Source organism: Conger conger, chromosome 10 (assembly GCF_963514075.1).
Source record: "Conger conger chromosome 10, fConCon1.1, whole genome shotgun sequence".
In the NCBI taxonomy this organism is placed as follows: domain Eukaryota; kingdom Metazoa; phylum Chordata; class Actinopteri; order Anguilliformes; family Congridae; genus Conger; species Conger conger.
Window position 1 is genome coordinate 48,277,873 of NC_083769.1, and position 2,500 is coordinate 48,280,372.

At 51.7% G+C, this 2,500-nt stretch overlaps 1 protein-coding gene across 1 annotated transcript in view; it reads right to left on the bottom strand.

The window, feature by feature from the left end:
- vps13d (vacuolar protein sorting 13 homolog D) overlaps positions 1 to 2,500 on the bottom strand; it is a 118,724-nt gene that overhangs the window by 43,483 nt on the left and 72,741 nt on the right. The window contains 1 exon segment of the mRNA XM_061256870.1: positions 1,637 to 1,785. Coding sequence (XP_061112854.1) covers positions 1,637 to 1,785 — 149 coding nt within the window.

Here is a 2,500-nt window from a genome sequence, read left to right on the forward strand (position 1 = left end):
GCCGTTAGTTTAATTTCTGGGCCAGGGTTTCCTGCTACACTTCCTGAGTGATGTCATAAGCCCTCGCTCACAGGGCTGAAAGAACAACATTACGTTCAACAGGAGAAGTCAAAAGGCCACTCGCTCTCACAATCTAAAGCGGGAAAAATGCAAAAACCATTAAAAAAAAACACTGAACCTGCATGCAAATAAATTATATTCCTTTTTTTACAAGCACTTGATACATTAGAGAACACAACAATTAGTAAAACGGTGCTTGACAGAGCTGTGAAGCCGTGTGGAAAATGATATGAAACGGTATTAGAGAGCAGTGGAAGCTCCCGGGAGTGAAACTCAAATTAACGCAGACTGAAATGACAGGCAAATGAGTTTAAATGGTGTTCACGCTGCTTCATGGTCACAACTACCGGAGGCTGCAAGACAAAGCAACTGCACCCCTGTGTGGCAGATCAGAGGAACACCAACACATTCACTGGGTTCAAACGCATTTATGAAACTAAATCGCACCCAGTTCAAATCAGAGGCAAGCACGGTCGCGTGTCTTTGGGGAGAATCAGGGATGTGGTGTATTTCGCAGACACGTGTAAATGGCTCGATCACAGCATGCGCAAATGGCAGTATTAGCGCTGATGTCATTATCGAGTACGTATGAATGTACCCGTAGGCAGGAAGTGCGCATTACATTATTGGCATTTGGCAGACGCTCTTTTCCAGAGCGACGTACACTTGATTGGACTAAGCAGGAGACAATCCTCCCCTGGAGCAATGCAGGGTTAAGGGCCTTGCTCAAGGGCCCAACGGCTGTGCGGATCTTATAGTGGCTACACTGGGGATTAGAACCACGGACCTTGCGTGTCCCAGTCATCGACCTTAACCACTGCGCTACAGGCCGCCCTGCATGAATATGAATGCGGTCATAGGCAGGCAGTGGGCACGGGGCGTATGAATGCAGGGCTGGGGGGCGTATGAATGCAGGGCTGGGGGGCGTATGAATGCAGGGCCGGGGCGTATGAATGAGGGGCTGGGGCGTATGAATGCAGGGCTGGGGCGTATGAATGCAGGGGCCAGGGGGTATGAATGCAGGGCTGGGGCGTATGAATGCAGGGCTGGGGGGCGTATGAATGCAGGGCCGGGGCGTATGAATGCGGGGCTGGGGCGTATGAATGCAGGGCTGGGGCGTATGAATGTGGGGCCGGGGCGTATGAATGCGGGGCCGGGGGGGCGTATGAATGCGGGGCTGGGGCGTATGAATGCAGGGCGGGGCGTATGAATGTGGGGCTGGGGCGTATGAATGCAGGGCTGGGGGGCGTATGAATGTGGGGCTGGGGCGTATGAATGTGGGGCTGGGGCGTATGAATGCAGGGCTGGGGCGTATGAATGCAGGGCTGGGGGGTGTATGAATGCAGGGCTGGGGGGCGTATGAATGTGGGGCCGGGGCGTATGAATGCAGGGCTGGGGCGTATGAATGCAGGGCTTGGGCGTATGAATGCAGGGCTGGGGGGCGTATGAATGCAGGGCTGGGGCGTATGAATGCAGGGCTGGGGCGTATGAATGAGGGGCCGGGGCGTATGAATGAGGGGCCGGGGCGTATGAATGCAGGGCTGGGGCGTATGTATGAGGGGCCGGGGCGCGGTACCTTCAGGTCCACGGGGAGCTTGTGGGAGGTGAAGACGCTCAGCTTGACCTGGGGGAGGCTGATCTTCAGGTTCTCAAAGTAGTATCGCTTCAGCGCCCCCCCGTCCTCACTGGGCTTCTCATACAGACTCTCATCCAGCTTCTCCAGTTCTGAAACACACACACACACACACACACAGACACTATAAGAACATGGACACACACACACTATTAAAACATGAAGACACACACAACACAGAAGCACAGAGACACACACACACACACAGCTATTAAAACATAGATACACACACACACAGACACTATAAGAACATGGACACACACACACACACACACACACACACACACAACACATAAGCACATAGAGACACACGCACACACACACACACACACACACATATCCATAAGCACATAGAGAGAGACACACACACACAAGCACATCAAGACACACACGCACACACACACAATACAACGCACCTACTTAACGAAAACACCAACATTACAGAAAACTACCAGTGTAACAGTAATTAATCAAATTAATTAAAGTTCAGACACAGACATCAGGTAAACAAGCGGACTAGCCTTCCACAAGAAAAATGGCGAAAACATTAATTTCAAACATTAATCTCATAACAGGCGTGGCTGTTCCAGCCTGTTCCTCCGGGCGAGGGTCGTGTTCAACCAGATAAAGTGCTATAAAGCGGAGAGCTCGCGCGCATCCCATAATAAACATCCTGCAATGCAGAGGCGCTGTAAACACGCTAATGTTCTATTACTTTTACTGCGCGCGGAAAACTACCGACCGCGCCGCAAAGAAAGCTTTTACTGCCCTTTTAACGCAGCCTCTGCCAAATGAATTCTCCATTCT